Genomic DNA, 23,442 nt, shown 5'->3' with positions numbered 1-23,442 from the left:
CGCGACCGCAAGTGGCGCGCTCGTGCATGCGCAGTAGATGCCGGTCGGCATCTGCAACGGAGGGGACCTTGGGCCACTGACAGGAAGTGGAGAAAGCCACGGGTAAGTAGGTTTTTTTTTTCATTCTCTTCACATCTGTCCTTTAAAGAGACTCTGAAGCGAGAATAAATCTCGCTTCAGAGCTCATAGTTAGCAGGGGCACGTGTGCCCCTGCTAAACCGCCGCAATAGGGCCGCTAAACGGGGGTCCCTTGACCCCCAAACCCCCCACTGCGACACTTGGTCGCAGACTTGGTCGCTCCTGGAGGCAGGGCTAACGGCTGCAGCCCTGCCTCCAGTCGCGTCTATCAGCGGCGCATCGCCGCCTCTCCCCCGCCCCTCTCAGTGAAGGAAGACTGAGAGGGGCGGGGGAGAGGCGGAGATACGCGCTGACAGACACGCGTGGGGCAGGGCTGCGGCGGTTAGCCCTGCCCCAACCAGGAAGCGCTCCGACGCATTACGGAGGGGATTTAGGGGGACAGGGACCCTCGTTTAGCCGCGGGTTAGCGGCGGTTTAGCAGGGGCACACGTGCCCCTGCTATCTATGAGGTCTGAAGCGAGATTTATTCTCGCTTCAGACTCTCTTTAAGGTTATAATACATTGATTTTATTTGGAGAATATTGACCCCACATTATTTATTTTTGTGTGCCAGTCACTTGTCAGTCGCTGAGGATTACACACAGGTGTTTTGACACCTTGTGGATAAAGGATCCTCTGGCAGCTCAATTAACCCTATTGGGGTGTAAAGTGCTTGTAACGTTCAAACTTTTATTGCTAATGAATGGAAGTAACACAACATTATCTATAATGTTATACACAATAATCATTATATGTTCACAATAGAATACCTTTATAGCAAACTCCGGGTGACCGGGGAAAGTGGTTTACTATATGAGGAGTTTATTATATCAGAAATTGTCATACTCAAGCACATAAAGTATATATTCTTTTCAATGCTTCAGCAAGCGAGCACACACAGTGCCTAAGCTGGATCAAAATGCACAGTGCTCAATATTTAGGGATTTGCATGCTGTAATCATGAACCAGCTTGCACAGGAAGCATAGATCTAACCAGTTAATGCAGCTACAGTACTGGTAGTGTGTTACTCTGTCCACATTTCTGTGCAGCCTGTAAGATACTGAAGCATTGCAGCCATGCACAAGCAAGTCACAGATGACAAGCAATTCCCTCAGTAACCAGGGAGCAGCTTACACAGTAAGCATAGATCTCACCGGCTGGTGCTTTTGAGGTAAACCACGCAGGCCCAGAGTAGTGTGCTGATAACGACACGTAAAAGGGAAAGAGGCGCCCTGGTGTAATAAAAGCATCTAAAATCAGCTTAAAATCGAAAAGTGATATGAGGTAGCTTACCTCAATGACGAAACCTCTGTAGTTAATACATATAGTTTACTATAACCAAAGTTTTACTATATCAGAATTTACTATAACGAGATTAAACTGTATTATAATGCAGTGTTCTCCCCAGGCTTTTAGCTAGGTGCTCCACCCGGCTAATTTTGGGGAGCAAAACTCAAACCTCACACTACTCTTATGCTGCACTCCCCTGGTTGCACCCCACCCAGCTACTTTTTCATGCCACCCAGCTGTAAAAAAAAAATTCTGGGGAGAACACTGTAATGTAATATACCGTACCTGTACTTGGAATAGTTTACAAAAAAATCTGTATAATTCAGCTGAGACAATAAAAACATTACACTTAATTTAACCTTTAAACACAAAATAAGACTGTGGTATTCAAGGAAAGCCCTATTTCAGAGGTAGTAGAACTATAGATACAAGGGGGCATGGTAAAGTTTTAATTATCACCCACAAGTTAAGGTGTTTTGATGACATTTTGCCAGTGTCATCATTGGCCCCTAAATGAATGATGTTAAAGAGACACTGAAGTCTCTTTTTTCACCTTAATTTCTTATCCAGTCAGCATCAGCATTAAATCCTAAGCAGATTCACCTCAAATAGACCTGCAAAGTTCCACGACTTTGCAGGTCTCAGATTGTGCTGCCCGGGGGAGACAGAGCTTTGTGCTGTAGCTCTGCCTCCCCGCAATCAATCTCCACGGATCTCCGCCTCCTCCCCGCCCCTCTCACTGAAAGAAGGCTGAGAGGGGCGGGGAGAGGCAGAGATTGACTGGAGAGGAGGCAGAGCTACTGCGCACAGCTCTGCCTCTTACAGGAAGAAGAAGGATACAAGCCCTGGAACTTTGCAAGGCTATTTCGAAGCCATAAATCACTCGTTTTGCCGCGGGGATGCAGCAAATCTATTTAGGATTTAATGCTGATGCTGACTGGATAATAAGTTAATGTAAAAAAAGAAAATTCAGTGTCTCTTTAAGAAAATCAGCTCATTGTATCCTTTATTTGTTTTACAGATTGTGCAAGAAGGGACTAAAGTGTGAGATGGCAAAGACTGAGGGCCCATTCAGACTATAAATCGCAAAACGGTAGTTTTGCATGGGTGATTTTATCACGATTAACGCGGTAAAATCATTACTCACATTTCCGCGATTCAGAGCGATCACGATCAGTGTTTTATTAAGCACTGTGCCACGATCGCTCCAGAATCGCAGCAAAATGCTGCATGTCACGCGTTTTGCGATTGGCGCTAATCACAAATCGCCCACGATCGGCCCCAACCGCGGCAGTGACATCACTGCCATATACTTTCTATTGCCCTAGCACTTTAAAAAGCACTAGCGCTTCGGCAATTAGCGGGAATCACCCGCTCATCACTCAAGTGAGAACAGGCTCTCAGACTCGCAGTGTGATAAAGTTCCTGCATTTGAAGGGTAATAGTCAGTGACCCAAAAAAATCCTCTTCATCTTGTTCCAACTGCATCAACATCTGTCTTGAAAGGTCACACTGTATTTGTTTCTGGAAAGTGTTTAGGAAATGTGGAACCCAGCGTACAGACACCTTAGACGTACAGTTTATCATGAATAATATCCCACACACTACAATAACATTCATGACCATTTGGATGGTTGTCCGTCTGTCTTCCAGGATTAAACACTCCACTTTCTTCACTGTCTCTGCTTCGTCCGTCAGTGATGGTCTTCCAGGTCTTGGTTCGTCTGTGAGGGACATGTGACCACTTTGGAAATTCCTTTTTCAACTCACAATAGTGTCATAAGATGGGCAATCATTTCCATAAACTGCCATCATCTCATCATGAATTGCCCTTCAAATGCAGGAATTTTATCACACTGCAAGACATAATCCTTTCCATCTCACACTTTAGTCACTTCTGGCACAATCTGTAAAAGAAACAAAGGTTGGAACGTGCTGGGATAGTTGTCCCCAGACCTCGAGACAACAATTAAAGCAATAGGAAAAAAGAAGATCTAGCACTGTCCACAAAAAGTGTAATCATAGCTTTAATATCAAAAATCAGCAGGACATCAAAAAGGTTTCGTAGTGGCCCCTGGATCTCTTTTGATTGGCTCACCTGTGGAGCTGGGGTATATATAGCAGGGAATTTTTGAAGACTGTGTTAGGCCCGGTTCACATTAGCGGTGGCCGTCCGGAATCGCCGTGCCGGAGCCGGACCGCTTGCAGAACGGACGGAACGGACGCACGGCATAGCAATGAAAGCCTATGCGTCCGTTCACATGCGTCCGTTCTGCCGGACCGGAGCCGGACCGGATCCGGGCCGGATCCGGCGTCCGTTCCAACATGCGCTATTTTTGGGTCCGGCTCCTCCGGCAGCCGTATCCGGGGCGGAGCCGGACTGCACCATCCGGCCAATACAAAGCAATGAGAACCGGAGAGCGCACAACACACTGGCTAAAAATCCGGGTGTTCTACCCCACTTCCTATGCGGATTGTTGCGGCGATTTTGGTTGGGGACACATGGGCAAGCATTTTGGAGTGGAGCAGCAGTGACTTTACACGAGCTGGAGATGTTGGCAGCATGTCGGAGGTGGAGGTGAGTGCTAAACAGCGGAGGGCCTGATTCCACAGGTCCACCTTCTGCTGACCTCCCAGACCCCAACATTTTATTTGGTTTGTACTTAACTTTTGCCAAACGGATCCGGATCGCATCCTGATGAACACCTGATGCAACCTGACCGGATCCGGATCAGAACCGTACGGTTCCGATCCGGATCCGGTCCGGATCCGGTCAGGTCATCTGGTCCGTTTGGCAGAGAACCGCAAGTGTGAAAGGGGCCTAACTGGGCTGGTGAAGTTTGAAAAAGAGAGGTGCTACCTCTCAAAACATTGCTTTATGATTCAACAAGACAGGCCTTGTCTATTTTGACCTTTTTGATGTTCTGCTGCTTTTTGATATTAAAGCTATAATTACCGTACACTTTTTTGGAGCTGGTGCTGGATCTTATTTTTTCCTTAGGGACCAGTGATGACACGGACTAAACTTCATCAATATACCATAATAATTGGACCAGTGATGACACGGACTAAACTTCATCAATATACCATAATAACTTCCAGATGATAGTTAAAACTTTGATATAACCCCTTGTACAATTGTTTATCTAATCAATTTATTTTCAGTCACGTTTGCTTTTAGAGCAAACAAAAAACAAGCTATGGCAGTGACCTCCACAAAACTAGGTAAACACCTACGCCTGGCGTTCGGCAATCTTTTGTGCTCACTCACTTGGCTCTTAGTGCAGACAGGTCATTGGTCGGGTTGAGAAGAGTGATGGTTTGCTCAATGAGCCCTTTTGTGGATCTAGTGTCATTCTGTATAGATTCCAGCTTGACACAGAGCTCAGCCAGATCAGCGCAGACATCCAGATACAGTGTCAGGATGCGCTTGTCGGTGCTGTTGTTGCAGTAGTTGTCTAAGTAGTGGCGAACCTGCATGTTCAATATAAGAAGAGTTAAAACAGTAGAAGTAGATTTGGCAATCCTTACAATGACTTTACTGAAATGAGAAATCAAGATTTTAAAATCAGTCGGAGACGTTTTTCAAGGTATCATAACCAGGAAACTCTGTGAGCTTTCATAAAACTAGTCGCTGAATTATAATTTGTAATTGGCACCATTTAAAATGTCTCTGTCCTTCTTAAAACATCAGCTGCAAAAGTAAAAAGTATTAATATTTCTCTTTCCAGAATCACCCTAACTAGATCAGATACCGACCTACTCACCATACATGTGTGTTTGTAAACTGAAATTAGTCTTGGTTCACACTTCGGTCTATATTTCGTAATGGAAGCTACGGAACCAATGGACTTGTTGATATATTCTATATTAACTACAGTCGAGGCCAAACATTTTGAGAATGGCAGAAATACTGATTTTCTCAGTTTGCTGCTTCTGTTTTTATGATGGCAATTTGCATGTATTCGAGAATGTTATGAGAATGTTAAGAGTGATCAGATCAATTGCAAAGTCCTTCTTTGCCATGAAAATTAACTTAATCAGCAGGTGCCACAAAAAAGGCCTGCTGAGGTCATTTCAGTAATAATTTTGTTAACACAGGTGAGAGTGTTGACAAGCACAAGGCTGGAGACCATTATGTAGTTCTGAGTTAGAATAGCAGACTGAATGCTTTAAAGGAAGGTAAAGAAGTCCAGGTCAGCACACCTTTTCAAAATGCAGATTTTCTCAATTTATTGCTTCATAAGCACGTGAAAACTGACAATTGTTTCGGGGCCACGGCGGGTCCCCTTCTTCAGATAGTGCAAACAAAACATGTTTTGTTTGCACTATCTGAAGAAGGGGACCCGCCGTGGCCCCGAAACAATTGTCAGTTTTTACGTGCTTATGAAGCAATAAATTGAGAAAATCTGCATTTTGAAAAGGTGTGCTGACCTGGACTTCTTTACCTTGCTGTTGAATTCTTGGATGCTGGGGCTCAGCATCCACAGGCCATAGCACCCGCACCTTGGGTAAGGTGTGCCACCTCCGCACCAGAACTATATGGATGCTTTAAAAGGATGGTGATGCTTAAAATCCTTGTTCTGCTTCTGTTAACCGTGGTTACCTGCAAGGAAACGTGCAGTCAGCAGTGTGTTGCATAAAAAGGGGCTTCACAGGCAAGGATATTGCTGCTACTAAGATTACACCAAAATCAACCATTTATAGGATCATCTAAAACTTCGAGGAGAGCTCCAATTTTTTGGGAAGAAAACTTCAGGGCGCCCAAGAAAGTCCAGCAAGCGCCAAGACAGTCACCTAAAGATGAGTCCGCTGCGTTATCGGGGTGCCACCAGTGCTGAGCTGGCTCAGGAATGGCAGGTGTGAGTGCATCTGCACGCACAGTGAGGCAAAGACTTTTGAAGGATGGTCTGGTGTCAAGAAGGGCAGCAAAGAATCCACTTCTCTCGAAGAAAAACATCAGGGACAGGCTGATATTCTGCAAAAAGTACAGCGATTGAACTGCTGAGGACTGGAGTAATTTTCTCTGATGAAGCCCCTATCCAAATATTTGGAGAATCTGGCAAATGATTGTCCGGAGAAGAAAAGGCAAGTGCTACCATCAGTCCTGCCTCATGCCAACAGTAAACCATCCTGAGACCATTTATGTGTGGGACTGCCATTTAAGCAAGGGAGTGGGCTCACTTACAATTTGTTCCTAAGAACACAGCCATGAATAAAGGATGGTACCAAAACATCCTCCGACAGCAACTTCTTCACTAAACAGTTCTTGGTGGTTGGAAGAATAATGCTAGTAAGATGGAGCACCATGCCATAAGGCCAAAGTGATAACCACTGTAAGTGGCCACTATACAGTAAGTGGCTCAAAACATTGGAATTTTGGGCCCATGGCCAGGAAAGTCCCCAGAATTTAATCCAATTATGAACTTGTAGTCAATCCTCAAGAGGTGGGTGGACAATCTGACAAACTTCAAGCATTGATTATGAAAGAATGGTTTGCCATCAGTCATTGTCAATAAAAGTGTTTAAAACTCATAAAATGTGTATGATTATTCTTCAATACACCACAGAAACAACTGACAAAAAAGATCTAAAAACACTGAAGCAGCAAACTTTTTGAAAATCAGTATTTGTGCCATTCTCAAAAATTTTGGTCATTACTGTATAGTGTATGGCCATGCCACGGAAAAAAGTCGGACATTTCATAATGGCCCTTCAACCTATAGCCCCTGCATAGCAATGTCTGCTGGAACTTACGCAATCTCTGCTGGAACTTACGCAGTCTCTGCTGGAACTTACGCAGTCTCTGCTGGAGCTGCGCAGTCTCTGCTGGAGCTGCGCAGTCTCTGCTGGAGCTACGCAGTCTCTGTTGGAGCTACGCAATCTCTGGAGGAACTACGCAATCTCTGCCGGAACTACGCAATCTCTGCCGGAACTACGCAATCTCTGCCGGAACTACGCAATCTCTGCCGGAACTACGCAATCTCTGCCGGAACTACGCAATCTCTGCTGGAACTACGCAATCTCTGCTCGAACAGGGACTGTTGGTCTTTTGCCAGCTAACAATCTTCAAACCAAGGCGTGGTAATACAGTGGTGAGTGGGGTGTCTCCATTTGCAGCTAAACAGAATTCCCGTAGATATGCAACACTAAAGCCTTGCTATGTACACACACTAGAAGGAACTTGGCCAGGCAGCAGTTTAGTGCCATCTCAGCTGAAGCATGTGTATAGGGGTCCCATGATATTTATTTAGTGATCAGACATGCTAGAACTCTAAGCCTCATACACATGCTAGATGAAACTTACTCAAGGTAACAACCCCCTCTGAGAAGAAAGCAGCGTCCCTGATGCCTCGGCCAGCAATCAGCCTGGTGGATCAATTTGGCCGATTGCTGGCTGAAAGCATGGTTTGCCCCAGTGACCCCAATTGTTGCGTGACATCACTTGTGCTGCTCAGTAGGCCTTCCACCCCTTCCCCCATGCAGCAATAGAATACGTCACTAGCCTGCATGCTAGCAACGCATCTGTACAGCCTCAGACCTGCAATGTCGCCCCCGGGGATTGGATGCCGATTCCTGCTGGGCGACTTGCCTCTTACGAGTGTAAGAGTGCATTGCAGTATTAGTAATGCCACCCAAATGAGGTTGCTCACTCATGCTCCACCCCCTCCACTGAACGGTACACACTGCTTGGATATAGCTGAGCCATGTGTCTATAAAGCATTTGTACCATGCAGTGTCTCTCTACCGTTCGAGTATGGATATTACGGTGGCACTGATTGTGCAAATGTGCACCTTAAGCCACATACACACTATGGATACATTTCACCCAGAACAGTGTTTTCCTGATCTTAAGTGATAGAGAAAGGTTTAGTTTAACTTACCTGGTGCTTCTTTCAGCCCCCTGTTGTCCTTCAGGTCCCGTGTCGTTCAGTCCCCTCAGTTGAGTCCTTGTCACCCCATGCGCTGTCCTGGCTGCCTGCGACTTCTCAATTGTGCTCCCGTTGCCAGAAACGTGATTGAGAAGGCAAGTGGCCTGGGTCGCGCACATGCGGTAGCTGAGCCAGTCACGGGTTTTGCCAGGTTTCGCAACTGCATAACGGATTGGACGGGGAGGACAGCGGGGGACCTAAAAGACTTCAGGGGGCTGGAAGAAGCCCCAGGTGTGTTAAACCCTCTCCGTCACTTCAGGTTTCCTTTCAGACCAGTTTTGGGAGAAACAATTAATGGCATGTTTTTGGAAGGAAACTAGAATGCCCAAAGGAATACCACAGAAACACGAGAACAATGTAAACTCTATGCTGGTAGTGTCTTGGCCTAGATTTGAACCTGTATCTCTAGTGCCGTCTAACAAGCCACCTTATTCTGCCCCAACTCTAACATGATTCTCTGCTCTGCAAGATCCAATATTACCTGGGACAGGGTCCTCACAGGCTTGATCTTGTCATGGGCACTCTCCCGCGTTCTCTCCAGAGCAGTAATGAACGTTATCTGCTGTTGCTGAAGGAGCTTACAGCGCTGCTCCACAATCTTCAGGTTCTGCCTGGCTTCATTCATGGTCACCTCCATGTTCTACCACCCTGAGGAAGAAATCTGAGAATGAAAATCTACATCGTTAATATATTAAGGCTGTATTTGTTATTCAGGTTTAGAAATACCATGCCGATGTTTTGAGTCTTCAATTAGTCAGTTCCTCGCATATTAGTCAGAGCGGCTAATTGGTCCAAGCCTTGTAAGGGTTTTTTCACCTCTTTCTGGATCTACTGAGATATGCAAGGCTAGTATGTGAGGCCTCAATTTACTAAGCTTTATCAAACACTTTATCGATTGTTTGATAATTTACCTCATGGGTAAAATCTAATTTTAAATTCACTAAGGCGTTATAGATTTATTGAACGTTTTATCGATAAAACAATAAAAAAATATATAAAACTCCTTAGTGAATTCAAAATTAGATTTTACCCATGAGGTAAATTATCAAACGTTTGATAAAGTGTTTGATAAAACTTAGTGAATTGAGGCCTAAGCCCGCCTCCCTTTGCTGATCGGCTATTTGCAATTGCCACTGTTATTGGCCTGAGGAAGCGGGCTTAGACCCGTATAAGGCGCCTGTGCTATATAAATATTTCTTTGTCTATACAAAGCTCTCGACATTGAGGTAAGCCACCTACTGTAATTTTTTCCCGATTTTATCTTGTTTCTAATCCATTTTTATTCACACTGGGGCGCCTCTTTACCCAAATTGTGCTTTAGGTACCCCCCACCATACCCTGTTGGAGGGGTCTAGACAGACTACACATGGTTTAACCACCTTAGCGGTATGGACGAGCTCAGCGCTAAGGGCTGGATCGGAGGCGGCTGACGTCAGGACGTCGGCTGACGTCCATGACGTCACTCCGCTCGTCGCCATGGCGACGAAGTAAGCAAAACACGGAAGGCCGCTCATTGCGGCCTTCCGTGTTACTTCTGGCCGCCGGAGGCGATCAGAAGAACGCCTCCGGAGCGTCCTCTAGTGGGCTTTCATGCAGCCAACTTTCAGTTGGCTGCATGAAATAGTTTTTTTTTTATTTAAAAAAAACCCTCCCGCAGCCGCCCTGGCGATCTTAATAGAACGCCAGGGTGGTTAAACCATAGCGATAATCTGTCACTTTTACCAAGGAGAGTGACCACACCCAGGTCCAGCTGGACCACCCGAGTGGAGTCAGGTTTGTTGTCTCCACCTGCTTCTTGTGGTCGGTTGCCCCTCTGCATCCCACCTTTGTGAGTAGTACAATTACCTTACCTGTTGATAGAGATGCTCAAATCCAAACTTTGGATGAAATCTGGATAGTTGTTATCCGGATTTCATCCTGTTAACTATCCAGATTTCATCCTGTTAAATCAAATCACCTGTGCGGGGTGGGTGGGGGGGGGTTAATCTTACCTATATGACGTCTTATTAGGTTCGTCCCTCGGCGCCTTCCACGATGCGGTCCAAGCGGCGGTCACATGATTACAAACACTTCCTCCTTTTGGGTTGAAGGAGAAACTGTTTGTAGTCGCGTGACGCGCGTGGACTGTATAGTTGGAGGCGCCTAGGGACGGACCTAATAAGACGTCAGATAGGTAAGATTAAATCCCCGGTCACATGATTACAAACACTTCCTCCTTCCAGGTTGAAGGAGGAACTGTTTGTAGTCACGTGACGCGCGTGGACCATATAGTGGGAGGCGCCGAGGGACGGACCTAATAAGACGTCAGATAGGTAAGATTAAATCTCCTCCCCCCCCCCCCCCCCGCACAGGTGATTTGATTTAACAGGATAAAATCCGGAGAACAACTATCCGTATGTCATCCAAGTTCGGATTTGAGCATCTCTACCTGTTGATATCCCGTATATGGAAACATATTGCGCTATTGGGCTCCCGGTTTTTCGTCTCCTGTGTCTTCTTCTCGACAATGTTGAGGCAAACCTGCTACTCTACAAACTGTTCAGGAAGTGAGTCAAAATGCCAACCCTTTACTCCCCTCCCCCAAGCCGATGATGTGCATATTTACATATAAAACTACTTTGATCGAAATAGAACTGTAATGCACTTGATTCTTGTACAAAAAAGAAATCTTCCATCCCGTTTGATTGACAGAATTTTGATTTTTAGCCCGTTATCCATCACTTTCCATTGATCAAATAGCCAAGTGTGTATTCAATTCACTCCGATTGGATTTAGGCTGGTTTTAAACCTGGCCAGTGAGTTTGCGGTGCAATGCTCTGCCCCTATTGCACAAATAGTAATTTATATGACCATGCGGCGGACTGCGCTGACAGCGTCACATGTATGGCAATGCCCGACCGAATGCCAACGTACTCCCTACTGGACAGGAAGTATGTCACTGGGATTCCCAGCTTCCCTGTCATATTTGCATTGTTCTGTGCATGCGGAAAGCCGACAATAACGTGTTGAGTTTGCGACAGCGAATCGGGCACTTCCTGCGCAATGCGACACGGTAATTGTACTAGGCCCCATAGACTTTAATTGCTGTTGCATTACGCTGCATGCAGAAAGGGTAGTGCAATGCAATAAAACAGACCTAGTGTAAAAGGCCTCAAAGAAAACCTGTATTAAAAATCCATGCCGTCTGGCTGCGCTCAACCTCAAAAGTGAGCACAGCAACAAGCTTTGGCGGTCCCGGCGCTGAAGCGGCAAGGCGGAGGAAGAAGGGGAAAGCCTCTGAAAGATTCAGAGCAGAGGAGTAGCTAGAGATTATGGGGACACATAGCAGAATTTAGATGGGACCATCAGTCCTGAGCAGTCGTGAGAAATGCCCCCTGCCCCTACCCTATGGGATATGAGTTGACTAGGCAATGTTCATTTCTATGCAATGTACACTGCAAACAGGGCCGGTTTTAGACTTTTTGCTGCCTGAGGCAAACTTGTGAGGATGAGCCCCGCGATTTGAAATGATCACACAGCACCCAGAAATTTACTCTTCTTCATTTAATCTACTCACATGATATGCTTCTATTGCTCACCCTGAGCCACTCCATTCCTCCTCAGCTAGGACAGCAGTGCCACCTCCTCCCTTCTGCTGTGCAAGTCAAATGAAACACTGCTGCACCCCTGCCCCCCTTCTCACTCACTGTCAGACTCCTCACACAGCACAACAAGCTGCTTTTCCCCAATGATGACCTCTTCACCTCGCTCTCCTCTCGCTTCTCCTCCTACTCTGACTGCATGCCATTAGTCTAAACACAGTACAAACATGCTGCCCCTGTAACCTCTGCCGCCTGATGCAAATGTTTCACCTTGCTTCATGAGAGAACCGGCCCTGACTGCAAAGTCTATGGGCACTTAGATAAGGTCAGAGGGTGGAGAAACACAGGAAAATAAATAGTAAATACATCATTTACCACTTGGGCCCCCTCTGCTCCAGGACCCCATAGCAGTTGCTATGACTACGTGTCATCAGAGGCTTCCCGCTACCAACGCTTCCGTTTGTGTCTCTTTTTTAACACATAGGTTTCTTTACGAATCAAAGTTAAAGGTTGATCGATCATAAATATTGATCAGTCTATTATTATTTAGTATTTATATTGCGCCGACATCTTCTGCAGCACTGTAGAGTGTATAATGTCTTGTCACTTAACTGTCCCTTAGAGGGGCTCACAATCCAATCCCCACCATACTCCTATGTCTAGGTATGTATCCTGTAGTTTATATAATATAGTCTAGGACAAATTTAGGAGGAAGCCAATGAACTTATCTGTGTGTTTTTGAGATGTTGGAAGAAACCTGAGTGCCCGGAAGAAACCCACGCAGACACGGGGAGAACATACAAACTCTGTGCAGATAGTGCACTGGCTGGGATTCTAACTGGGAACCAGCGCTGCAAGACGAAAGCGATATCCACTATGTCACTATGCTGCCCATCTACCTATACCCCCCTTTATTCAACTCGGCAAATTACATATTTTAAAGGGGAACTGAAGTAAGAGAGATAAGGAGGCTGCCAAATTTATTTTATTTTAAGCTATACCAGTTGCCTGGCTATCCTACTGATCCTCTGCCTCTAATACTTTCAGCCACAGACCCTGGACAAGCATGCAGCAGAGATCAGGTGCTTCTGACATTATTGTCAGATCTGACGAGATTAGCTGCATGCTTGTTTCTGGTGTGATTCAGACACAACTGCATCCAAATACATCAGCAGGACGGCCAGGCAACTGGGATTGTTCAAAAATTAAATAAATATGGCAGCCTCCATATCCCTCTCACTTCAGGTGTCCTTTAATAAAGAGAAAGTCTACAGTGGCATGTTTCACTTTTCCCTACACCAGCGTTCTTGTACATAATAGCGACAGCGGCCAAATCTCTGAAACAGATCTATGCAGAGTTTAGCTACATTTCCATGCTGTGCAGACAGGGACTCACCTTCAGTAGTCAGACAGAGGAGGCTGTTTCATGCCCCTGGGGGCTGCTCAGTGAAAGTCTATGTGGTGACAGGGATATCCGAGTGCTGCTACCTCACTGAATGTGTAAAGGCTCCAGTGAGATTGTTTGGTGTGTTGCCTGGCAACCATCATGATGTATGCAGCAACCCTCACGCTGCTGGGCCAACATAAACATACGTGTGTATAACTACACAACGGACACTAATTGCACTGTTTGCATGACATTAAAGCCTACTTCTGGATCGTTTAACACACTCACTCTCTATAGGTGGCTGAGTTATCAGCCCCAACTCCAGGACAATATAAAAAGCAAGTTTAAAGGACAACTGCAGTGAGAGGGATATGGAGGCTGCCATATTTATTTCCTTTTAAAAAAATACCAGTTGCCTGGCAGCCCGGATGATCTATTCGGCTGCAGTAGTATCTGGATAACACGAGAAACAAGCATGTGGTTAATCTTGTCAGATCCGTCAATAATGTCAGAAACGCCTGATCTGCTACATGCTTGTTCAGGGTTAATGGCTAAAAGTATTAGAGGCAGAGGCTCAGCACATCCCCCTCACTTCAGTTGTCCTTTAACCTGTCATTATTACTATCATATTCTTTTCATGTTATACAGCAGTAAAAACAATGACAGAAGGATAAATGGACCACCCTAATCTAGCTCACAATCAAAGCGGGCAATGGCATAGGAACACGGATCACAGAGGCTATGGTGGTGCTTAGAGGGCAATTTGGGCACCAGCAAAAGACGGAGCCCAAATTACAAGAAAAACAGTGCAATTTGGCCACTAACAATAGCCATGGTGGCCTGGAGGGGGAATAGTAATTAACTTCGCCGAGTTTCTTGCAGGAGCAGGGCGTGACTTTTTTTTTGGCTTCCCTCTACACCCCAATTTCCTGGCGCGATTTTTGGGTCAGCTCTGCTGCGCAGTTCCTAGCCCTCTGAACAGTAGACCGTTACACATTTTCTTGAAAGTGTACCAGAAATGGAGCGCCCACCATACAATATACATTACCTGGGGCTTCTTCCAGCCCCCTCCGGCCTGATCACTCCCACGGCGTCCTCCGCTCGCTCCCCATTTCTCTGGAATTGGCCCCGGAAAGTCCTCTAGTCTGAGGCCAACTGCGCATGCGCAGCTCGCACGCACACTCCCACTGCGGTCATGCTCCTAGCAATGGGAGCAAGACAGGGGAGCGCGCCTGGCTGGACTGTAGGGTGACTGTAGGGTTTTTCAGGGGCAGTTGTGGGCGAAAAGAGAGGGAGAAGAGGAAGCCGCGGGAGGGATCAGGCCGGAGCGGGATGGAGGAAGCTCCAGGTATGTATATTTTATGGCAGGGGCACCATCTCTGGTACACATTAAAGAAAAAGGTGACTAGCACCTGCGCAGCAGAGCTGACCCGATCGGGCTAGGCTGTTTCCATCTGAGCCCGATCAGAAAGCCGCTACTGCATCTGCGCAGGATTGCTATAGGGAAATAATGTAAGCACTACTGCTCCTGCTCTTTGGGGGAGACAGCGCTGGGACCCTGAGGCTTAAGCTGGCCACTAACGGTCCAATTTCTAGCGAAAAATCGTTCGAGCGATAAGAAATTCTGATCGGACGAAAAATCGTTCACTAAACCATCAATTAACCAATCATTGCTTCCTATCTATCGCGACCACCAAGAAAATCCAAATTTTCGTTCGACGAAAATTCATTCGGGCGACATTTTTTTCATTCATTCATAATCGATTGTGTCCACCAATAGAGATTATTTACAACCAATCCGATCAGAATTTCTGATCGCTCTAACGATTTTTCGCTAGAAATTGGACCGTTAGTGGCCAGCTTTAGGAGGATGGGGAAACCTCATTAGGATTCAGGAGCTTCCCCCTCTCGAGGTAAGTAAACAAACACAGAACATTTATATTGTGCTTTTCTCCTGGTGGACTCAAAGCGCCAGAGCTGCAACCACTAGGACGCGCTCTATAGGCAGTAGCAGTGTTAGGGAGTCTTGCCCAAGGTCTCCTACTGAATAGGTGCTGGCTTACTGAACAGGCAGAGCCGAGATACTCAGGTCTCCTGTGTCAGAGGCAGAGCCCTTAACCATTACACTATCCAGCCACTACCCCCCAGGGACTGTTTTTTTTTTTTTGTTAAAAAAGAAATAAATCAGATTGTGAAGCCCCTGTGTAGTGTAGCGTTTAGGCGTGCTGCAGCAGAACGTCCCACAATCCCTAGGGAGGGCGTCGGCACCCTTCCCCGTCACCCAGCAGCGATTTGTCTGCAAAGAGAAGGCGTCCTGCTGCCTCACAGGCGCTGCACATTCCTGAGAATAAATCTAATGTTCCATCTTAGCCCGCTTGATGGATGCACACCTCCTTTCTTCTTCCGCAGGCTCTTTATAGTGCCGTGTTACAATGCAGCAGATGCCAGCCTGCTGCCTTTGATGGTGGGGAACAGAGAATTGTTTTTGAACTGCGATATCAAAGGTTCGTTGGGCTACAGAGGCCTACACAAGAGGCGCTAGAAACAGCTCTCATGGAGTGTGTTATCTCAATCAAGGAAGAGTTTGGGTAACGGATGAAATAAAAAAGGAGAATCTGACTATATAGCTGCAGGTACCGGCGCGGTGGAGTGACGCCGCGCTGCGCCGAAGGGGTTGTTTTAGGGACCAGTGAATCCATTTCCTCTATTCTTCAGTGTTCAAAGAAGTCTCGTCTATAAGAGAAAAGCTGGAAAGTATTTCGCAATGAAGCGTTGCCAACTTCGTACCTCTAAAGTAGTAATTACGCACTTCAGAAGTTTCTACTTTCTCTCAGGCTTATAATGGTTTAGACTACGTTTACAGTGGTGTGTTGCGGTGCGGAATAACGTCCACATAGTGCGTTACCACAAATGAGTGATCATTGACTAGTGGTCCAACCTACTCTAGACAGCGATCCCTGGTAGTCTAGTGGGTCAACCTACTCTATACCAGGGCTGTGGAGTCGGTACAAAAATCTTCCGATTCCGACGCCTCAGTTTATGAAACCACGACTCCGACTCCAACTCTGATTTCGGGTAACCAAAATGGCCCAGACTCCGACTCCTTACTCTAATATTTAACAGGGGTGTAGATTTTGTACAAAAATCATCCGACTCCGACTCCCAAGTTTATGAAACCATGACTCTGACTCCGGGTGCCCAAAATTGCCCCGACTCCGACTCCAACTCCACAGCCCTGCTCTATACAGCAATCCCTGGCAGTCTAGTGGACTTACCTACTCTATACAGCGATCTCTGGCAGTCTAATGGTCTTACCTACTCTAATGGTATTACCTACCCTATACAGGTCCCTGGCAATATAGTGGTCCTACCTACCCTATACAGAGGAATCCCTGGCAGTCTGGTGGTCTTACCTACCCTATACAGGTCCCTGGCAAACTAGTGGTCCTGCCTACCCTATACAGCGATCCCTGATAGTCTGGTGGTCCTACATACCCTATACAGGGATCCCTGGCAGTCTGGTGGTCCTTCCTACCCTATACAGGGATCCTTGGCAGTCTGGTGGTCTTACCTACCCTATACAGATCTAGTGGTCCTACCTACCCTGTACAGTGATCCCTGGCAGTTTGGTGGTTCTTCCTCCCCTATACAGGGATGCCTGGCAGTCTAGTGGTCCTTCTTTTAGATTGAAGATTGATTTGTTGAGTGACCATCCTTTTTTGGGGAGTATATATTTATTCTTACCTATTTTTTTTTGTTTGCTGCTCTCCCTCCAGTGTTGTTGCAGGAGTCACAGATATACAATGGCTTTCCTTACGGAGCCACCCATATGTGGTAAACAGTTCTGCTAATCACAGGACGCTGAGGTTACTATTTGCTCTGGGAGAGAGAGCCTTGCACAACTAGGATACACAAGCTCTGTGAATGGAATTCAGGCAGGAAGGAGCCAAAGTTCTGTCACTGGAGCCAGGATATGATCAATGGATTGCTAAGCAAACAATTACAAAACTGACAGGAGGAAACCCGCACTGCAAAGCAGATTACATTCCTTCACATAGCCGACAACTAAACATAATATTATATCACTGGCCAGATCAACAAACACTGACAAGAGCCTTCATAGAGGGTTAAGGCGTTTAAGAAGTGTTGCCGTAAAGGCCAGGACACAGGGTAGATTTAAAGAGAACCTGTACTGAGTAAAATTATTTAAAATGAACATTACATCGTTACCTTGCCATCCGTTCCTCTCAGAAGCTCACCATTTTCTTCTGACAATAATCCCTTCCAGTTCTGACAACATTTTGTCAGAACTGAAATATATCAGTTGCTGTCAGTTATATATCAGTTGCTGTCAGTTAGGGCCCTTTTCCACTAGCAGTCGCTAGCGTTCACGCTGAACGCTAGCGACTGCTGAATCGCAAAGGTTAAAAATTACCGGCGATTTCCCGACGTTTGCGGCCGCGATTTTGCTATGCTATGCACTGCATAGCAAAATCGCGGCAAATATCACTCCGCGCCGCGATCGCGTTTCAGGCAGAAACGAATCGCGGTAGTGGAAACATCCTACCGCAATTCCTGTTATTTAGCAAACCCTAGCGATTGTAAAATCGCTAGCGGTTTGCGGTTTTGCGATTCCGCTAGCGCAAACGCGCTAGTGGAAAAGGGCCCTTATAGCTGAGTGGACAACTGATATGCCCGGTAATGTCCATGTTTCCCTATGGCCCATCGTATTTGTGTCCTACCATGCATGTGCGCCACCGTCAGCAAATTTAACATTTCTGCGATGCCCAAAGACTTCCATGATTCTGTCACCAGGGAAGTCTGACGGTAACGTGCTTCTGACTTCTGGCGCAATGCAGTTAGTGTCCTAGGCACCATAAACTATCATTGCTGTTGTGTTACGCTGAGTGCAGAACAGGTAACACACAATGCAAAGAAAGTGGTCTAGTGTGAAAGGGGTCCTCATTCTTCACAAAAGCATTCCCTGGAAAGGATCTATACAAAGACGCCAGTCAGCCTCTCTACTCCTTTGCATATTATTTTTACAGTTGGACTGATCAACTGCAGTTCTTAAAGAAAACCTGAACTGAAGATTAAAAGTCAAAATAAGCATAAACAAGACATACTTACCTTCCATGTAGTCTACTCCTCAGTGTCTTTCTCCTCTCTCGCGTCCTGTTTGCTCACTGTGATCAAGGGCATTTTCTGTCCTCCATTTTGAAAATGGCCATTACCCATAACAGCTTTCTGGTCAGCACACAGTTAAACTGTAACATCGCCCACTTGAGCCATAGGGAAACATGGACATTACCTGGTACATCAGTTTTTCTCTCAGCTATAACTGACAGTAACTGATATTTTACTGACAGCAACTGATATATTTCAGATCTGACAAAATATTGTCAGAACTGTAAGGGATTATTGTCAGAAGAAAATGGTGAGCTTCTGAGAGGAACTGATGACAAGGTAACTATGTAATGTTCATTTGAAGTTACCTCATGTGTTTAATTTAAATATTTTTACTCAGTACAGGTTCTCTTTAAGTGCTTTTGTAAAGAAAAAAAAAAATAACTCAGAATCCCCCATGAGCAGATGGATTAGTCCTAAACCTGCCAGATTTTCACAAAAGTGACAGCAACATAGGAAAATAGTGATTTACTTGTGCATTTTACGCACGTGGCCTAGAGTGTTCTGCGCAGGTGCAGAACTACTGCGCATGCGCATTAACACTCTAGACCATGTGAGCGTGATTAACAGCGGCGCTCGCACAGGCGCAGTAGAGGCGTTTCAGCGCCTGAAACGGAGGAGATCCCGGAACACCGGAGCTACGGCGAGGGACATAGCGGCTGGAGGAAGCCCCAGGTAAGTAGAGCTCATTTTTTTAGCTGCTCGGATGCTTTATTTAATCTTTGAAATCAGGTGGCTTCATAATAGGGTTGGCCCTGGTGCAAGGTGTGAATGAATTGCAACTCAGTGTAAGTACAAAAAAAAAAAAAAACCTGATAAAAGGACCTACTGCTCATTTAACATCACATGAAAAATCAGTGGATAAATTGTATGTATGTCCATACACAGTTCTCTGGGTTTATTACATAGCTATTAAAGGTCCACTGCCCAGCATTTTGAATGCAATGCACAGTGGACCTAAAAATGGGGCATCTGATATTATTAATTCCTGGAGCTCTGCTTTAACTGCATCGGAGTTGTTTGGCAAAATGTTTTCTTCCCTTCCCCTTGGCGTCCAATCTAGCCCTGACCAATGGATACTACTAACTCTAAGCACCATTACTTCACTTGAGGTGTGACACCTATGGAAGCTGCCATATTTATTTCCTTTTAAAGAATACCAGTTGCCTGGCAGTCCTGCTGATCTATCTGGTCAGTAGGGTCTAAATCTCACACCTGAAACAAGTATGCAGCCAATCTTGTCAAATGTATCATAGACATCTGATCTGCATGCTTGTTCAGGGTCTATTGGAGGCCGAGAACCAGCAGGACAGCCGGCAGTGTGTATTCTAATCTTAGCGGTATGGACGAGCTCAGCTCGTCCATCACCGCCGATGGCTGCCGCTCAGGCCCTGCTGGGCCGATTTTGTTCAAATAAAGAGCAGCACACGCAGCCGGCACTTTGCCAGCCGCGTGTGCTGCCCGATCGCCGCCGCTCTGCGGCGATTCGCCGCGAGCAGCGGCGAAAGAGGGTCCCCCCAGCCGCCCGAGCCCTGCGCAGCCGGAACATATAGTTCCGGCCAGCGCTAAGGGCTGGATCGGAGGCGGCTGACGTCAGGACGTCGGCTGACGTCCATGACGTCACTCCGCTCGTCGCTATGGCGACGATCTAAGCAAAACAAGGAAGGCCGCTCATTGCGGCCTTCCTTGTTTATTCTGGGCGCCGGAGGCGATCGGAAGAACGCCTCCGGAGCGCCCTCTAGTGGGCTTTCATGCAGCCAACTTTCAGTTGGCTGCATGAAATAGTTTTTTTTTTATTTAAAAAAAACCCTCCCGCAGCCGCCCTGGCGATCTTAATAGAACGCCAGGGTGGTTAAAAGGAAATAAACATGTCAGCCTCCATATCCCTCTCACCCCAGGTTCCGGTATAGCCTGATCCCCTGATTACCACTGTCTGGTGCCTAACTATACTTCCCACTAGTGAAGGTCATATCTAGGAGAACTCATGGAGACCAACTGATACATTTGCAAAGCTCTGAATTGCACGTTTTAGCACATGATCATGACTAGCAAATCAGGGACTTACATATCTATCATCTGACCAAACTGATTACTAGGCTTGCTCTATCACACTTACATACTCGTAGCTACTCAAATTCGAAATGTTAATTACAGCAGCTGTGACCATGGGAGAGGGGATTTAACTTACCCATGCGGACATCCAATCCAATGCACTCCAACTGCGTCCCACGACACTACCACGCATCCTCCTTCAACCCGGAGGAAACGTGGAAGGGACGTGGAACATGACTTGAAACGTGACTGGAGCGCATGGGATTAGACGGATGCATGGGTAGGTTAACTCACCTCCTGCGGTCACAGCTAATTAACCACTTAATGACAAGTTGAATTATAAGAACGTCTTGCTAGAGCCTCTTAATGGATCCAGGACATTTTTATAAGTCAGATAGTGCTGCTGCCGCTGTGCGCGTGCATATGCGTGCTCCCGTGCGTGCACGTGAAAATAGTAAAAAAAATAAAATAAACACCAAAGAAAAAATACACCTTTATTTCCAAATACTATATTGTCACCATACTTTGTACTTGGGACATAATTAAAATCTTGTGATAACCAGGACAAATAGGCAGATAAAATGTGTGGGTTTTATGCACAGTAGCAGTGTTTATATTAAAACTATAGGGGATGAAATTAAAGAAATAGTGTATTTTTTCATTTTTTCCTTGTTTCTCCCTTTAAAATGCATAGAAAGTAAAGTAATTACTGAAAACAAATATCAACCCCAAAAAGCACAATTGGTGGTGAAAAAAACAAGATATAGATCATTTCATTGTGATTAGTAGTGATTAAGCTATTGGCAAATGAAAGGGATGAGCACTGAGGGCCGGTGCACACCAAAAACCGCTAGCAGATCCGCAAAACGCTAGCAGATTTTGAAACGCTTTTTCTTATTTTTCTATGGCGTTTTGCTAGCTTTTTGCGGATTGCTGCAGCGGATTTCAGTATAGTACATTTCATATATTGTTACCAGGGCCGGGCCGAGGCATAGGCTGGAGAGGCTCCAGCCTCAGGGTGCAGTGTAGGAGGGGGCGCGCAATTCATTCAGCTGTCATTCCTAATTGTGTATGAAGCAGAAAGAAATAAGAAAAGGGGATACATAGCAGTGTCTGCAAGCCAGATAACTAGATATTAAGGTGTTGGGGAGGTTGTGGGCCCTGTGGCGCCTCTTAGTCTAATAGCAATCAGTGTGTGACGGCTGGGGTGGAAGGGATGGAGGGGCGCACTTTGGTGTCTCAGCCTTGGGTGCTGGAGGACCTTGTCCCTGCTCTGATTGTTACAGTAAAGCTGTTACTGAACAGCTTCTGTAACAAAAACGCCGGCAAAACCGCTCTGAACAGGCGTTTTTCCTATACTTAACATTGAGGCAGAAACGGATCCGAAATCCAAAAAATGCCTCACCTCAGCATTTTTCGTTTCTGCAAAACGCCTCCAGCTCTGGTGTGCACCACCCCATTGAGATACATTGACCAAGCGGATCAGCAGCCGCAAGCGGCTGCAGAAACGCTGAAAAAGCCGCTCGGTGTGCACCAGCCCTGAAAGATGAAAATCGCTCGTCTGTAAAAATGTCTTTGGGGTGAAGTGGTTAACATTTCAAATTTGAGTAGCTACTCAGAGGGGGCAAGCCTACTGATCAAATGCTTCTCCATGAGTTTTCCTAGACATGACCATCATTTCTCAGTAACCTAATCCTAACCAGACTCAACCCTAAACCAAACCACTCCATGGCTTGTCCCCCTGCATGGTGGTGCCTAACCAGTACCTACACCTTAACTAACCCTTCTATGGCACCTAATCAAACCCTAGCCAGTGCTTACCCCTAAACAACAGTCCTGCCTGGTGTCTATCCTAACCCTATTCAGTGCCTACCATTAGCTCTATTGGCATGCTCGGTGCCAACCCTCAACCCACCTATTGTCTAACTACTTCTAAACTACTCTGGCTTGTGCCTAACCAAATTTTTCCCTTCTCCAAATGCCTAACCTGCCCCTAAACACCCCAGCCGGGTGTACTGGATACAGAAAACTGCATTCTTCCAATTAGACAATTGGAGTGACCTCATTTTACCATCTGCATTAGTTAAGTAGGTTTGAACCACCCAGTCCCCAGAATTTGTCAGTAGGGCTGGACAGGGTAATTCTTACTTTGCATCTCTAATTGCCTTCAGGGATGGTCGTAGTCAGCCAACTTCGCTACGCTGGAACTACGTGTAGTTTTACTCAATTACGCTTCACCAAACTACGGCTTCGAAATCAAATATTCGCTTCGTATGCATTTCATAGACTATGCGGTAAAATACGCAATTACGTGTAGTGCGAAGCGTAGTGTATGCGGACGCTTATGCCATTATGCGGAAAAATTTGCGCATTAATTCCTCTATAATGCTTGTACCAGGAACTCTTCTATGCGTACATTCCCCTTTCCAATGCATAATTTTGTAAGCATACAATCGTTCGCAGAAAAATAGACGCGAATAACGCATTCCTAGTTTACTTCGCAATATACATGTTAACTACGCGTAGGGGGTGTAAACTATGCGTAGCGGTACTTAGCTACGCGTAAATTCGTAAGCGTAGTTTTGAAACTTCGCCTACGAACTACGATGCGTAGATGCGAACTACGATGCGTAAATTCGCACTGGCGTAGTTTCTGCTCATCCCTGATTGCCTTCCCCTCACACCTCAGCTGCTGCTCCTGGCCCCCTGTCCTGGCTGCACATGTCCCACGCTTGCACACACACAGTCTTTGCGCACAACACACCATGAAACAGCCTGGTTACCTGCCCTATGCTGTTACAGCCTTTTTTTTAGCTAGATATTCTGTTAGGGTGGGCCACATGCGCTTCATAGAAGGAGAACAAAGAGGTAGGGGACACTTATCCTAGATGCACG

The 23,442-nt window shown here is 46.1% G+C and overlaps 1 protein-coding gene across 8 annotated transcripts in view; it reads right to left on the bottom strand.

The window, feature by feature from the left end:
- Positions 1-23,442, bottom strand: part of SPACA9 (sperm acrosome associated 9) — a 37,167-nt gene that overhangs the window by 4,817 nt on the left and 8,908 nt on the right. For 5 of the 8 annotated variants that reach the window (XM_068248927.1, XM_068248934.1, XM_068248935.1 and 2 more), the window contains exons 2-3: positions 8,822-8,988; positions 4,680-4,882 (exon numbers count right to left, since the gene is read on the bottom strand). In XM_068248927.1, the coding sequence (XP_068105028.1) occupies positions 4,680-4,882; positions 8,822-8,977 (359 nt within the window). In that variant the 5' untranslated portion in view covers positions 8,978-8,988. Of the gene's footprint in view, positions 1-4,679; positions 4,883-8,821; positions 9,002-13,317; positions 13,424-17,052; positions 17,130-23,442 lie in introns of those variants that run through there. The other 3 variants (XM_068248931.1, XM_068248928.1, XM_068248932.1) reach the window with 3 other exon arrangements.

The sequence above is a fragment of the Hyperolius riggenbachi genome, chromosome 8, assembly GCF_040937935.1.
Source record: "Hyperolius riggenbachi isolate aHypRig1 chromosome 8, aHypRig1.pri, whole genome shotgun sequence".
Classification (NCBI taxonomy): domain Eukaryota; kingdom Metazoa; phylum Chordata; class Amphibia; order Anura; family Hyperoliidae; genus Hyperolius; species Hyperolius riggenbachi.
Note: the sequence above shows the minus strand (reverse complement) of the source record. Positions and strands in the feature narration are given on the sequence as shown.